A 2,124-nucleotide genomic window follows, 5' to 3' on the forward strand; every position below is an offset into this window, starting at 1 on the left:
AAAAAAAAAAAAAAAAAAAGAGATTTTTGCCTGTTTTTACCAAACCTTTATTGCCTTCCTCCTCCATTATTCATTTTATGAATTCTGGGAAGTGACACTCTACTTAAGCCAAATTATCTTCCCAGTCACAGGCAAATGAAGTCAGCTTGATGGACAGACTTTAGCTAGTGAGACTTGATTGTGCCCAAAGAGAAACTTTTACTAATACATAGATCCTATATAGGATAGCACTTGCCAAATCCTCAGAGGTCAACTTTCATATGCTTTTTTGTTACAACATACACCTTGATTGTAAAAAATCCATTTTTATGTATTTATATTCTCAAAATAGAATAACTTTTTTGCTACTGATTATAAATGCAGTACATGCATACTATAAAAAAGCAAACACTTCAAAATTGCATTAAATATAAATAAAAATTCCCTAATAATCACACTCCTCAAAGCTACTCACTGCTTGTACTTTGGTGAATACCCTTCCAAACTTTTATGTATAAACATATTTTTTACATAAGTTTTTAATTTAAAAGGAATCACCACTGTGTTATAACTTGCTTAATTCATTTAACATTATATTACAAGTACCTTCCCATGTCAATTATTAAGATTTTTCTTTCTTCTTAACAACTGCATCATGCACTGTATAAATATGACAATTTTTTTCTTTTTGAGTCATAGTCTCACTCTGTTGCCCAGGCAGTCACGACCTGCTGGGCTCAGGCAATCCTTCCACCTCAGTCTTTCAAGTAGCTGGAACTACAGAACGCGCCATCATGCCTGGCTAAGTTTTTGATTTATTGTAGAAACAAAGTCTCACCAAGTTGTCCAGGCTGGTCTTGAACCCCTAGACTCAGGCAATCCTCTCGTCTCTGCCTCCCAAAGTGCTGGGATTATAAGAGTGAGCCACTGTGCCCAGCGACAAAAAAAATTTTTAAACAATATTCTGGGAAAAACATGCTGTTTCTCTCCTACTGTGGCTTCACAATATCTCCGACACCAGATGTGAGAGTTTTTTCCACACCAAGTGATTTTCCAGTGGACAACAATTGGGTGTCCTATAACTCAATTCAGTTCTGACACTATCTGCAGAAAGTGTCAGATCCCACAGGACAGTCCCACAAGACAGTTCCCCTTCAGATCTAATCCCAAATCTCAGGTTTTGACCTGTGCTTCTGACCACTGATTACCACAGGGCTCCCACCACCCCTTCCCTGGGTTCGATAATTTGCTAAGATGGTTCATAGAAAATACTTTATTCCTCCTGCCATCAACATCTCCATGTATCGAGTCCTGTTCTTAGTGTTCCAATGTCCCATCCTGAAGCTGAAGAAACTGCCCTGGGTGCACAAGCCATCGGCCATGATGGTGTATGCCCTGGTGGTGGTGTCTTACTTCCTCAACATCGGAGGGATAATGTATGTTATTGTTGAACCTCCAAGTGTTGGCTCTATGATTGATGAATGTGGGCATCAGAGGCCAGTAGCTTTCTTGGTCTACAGAGTGAGTAGAGAATATATTATGGAAGGACTTGCATCCAGCTTCCTGTTTACAATGGGAAGTTTGGGTTTCATAATCCTTGACTGATCCAATGTACCAAATATTTCAGAACTCAGTAGATTTCTTCTTCTATTCATTGAATTTGTCTGTGTCCTATTGAGTTTTTTCATGGCTAGAGTATTCATGAGGATGAATTGCCGCTGGCTGTGGTGGCTCATACCTGTAATTCCAGTACTTTGGGAGGTCAAGGGGCATCTGATGGGTTAGAGTGCCTTTTGAGAAGAAATCTATGGGAACTGGATTTGCTCCTGATAATGAAGTTTTAAAGGTTGTACCAATCGTCTAATATGAAATGTGGAAAAGAATGAAGAGCAGCAAAAAATGAAATATCTAATGGAAGCATAGGAAGGAAGCGTATGAAAGCTTGGACTAGAACTTCTTCTTGGTGTCAAAGAGACAAGTTTATCACAGTATTTTTTCCTGCTGATCATACTGACATAGCAATGATGTTAAGTGGCATTTTCTTCTTAGTTTTTCATTCCTTTTTTTTTGAGTTGGAGTCTCACTCTGTCGCCCAGACTGGAGTGCAGTGGCACGCTCCCGGCCACCGCAGCCTCGACCTGCGGG

General features: G+C 39.5%; 2 protein-coding genes across 2 annotated transcripts in view; one reads left to right on the forward strand and one right to left on the reverse strand.

The window, feature by feature from the left end:
• TTC1 (tetratricopeptide repeat domain 1) overlaps positions 1-2,124 on the reverse strand; it is a 54,492-nt gene that overhangs the window by 45,137 nt on the left and 7,231 nt on the right. The window lies entirely within an intron of this gene.
• Positions 1,234-1,764, forward strand: LOC103259991 (oligosaccharyltransferase complex subunit OSTC-like). Its single transcript, XM_008057636.1, has 2 exons — positions 1,234-1,500; positions 1,747-1,764. The coding sequence occupies exons 1-2, from the start codon at positions 1,234-1,236 to the stop codon at positions 1,762-1,764; spliced, it is 285 nt and encodes a 94-aa protein (XP_008055827.1).

The sequence above is a fragment of the Carlito syrichta genome, unplaced genomic scaffold (genome assembly GCF_000164805.1).
Source record: "Carlito syrichta isolate Samal-C Ts95f unplaced genomic scaffold, Tarsius_syrichta-2.0.1 Scaffold303084, whole genome shotgun sequence".
Lineage (NCBI taxonomy): Eukaryota > Metazoa > Chordata > Mammalia > Primates > Tarsiidae > Carlito > Carlito syrichta.

Bases quoted from the DNA above. Each gene is read 5' to 3' on its own strand.
- LOC103259991 (XM_008057636.1), top strand. From the start codon at position 1,234: ATGGTTCATAGAAAATACTTTATTCCTCCTGCCATCAACATCTCCATG.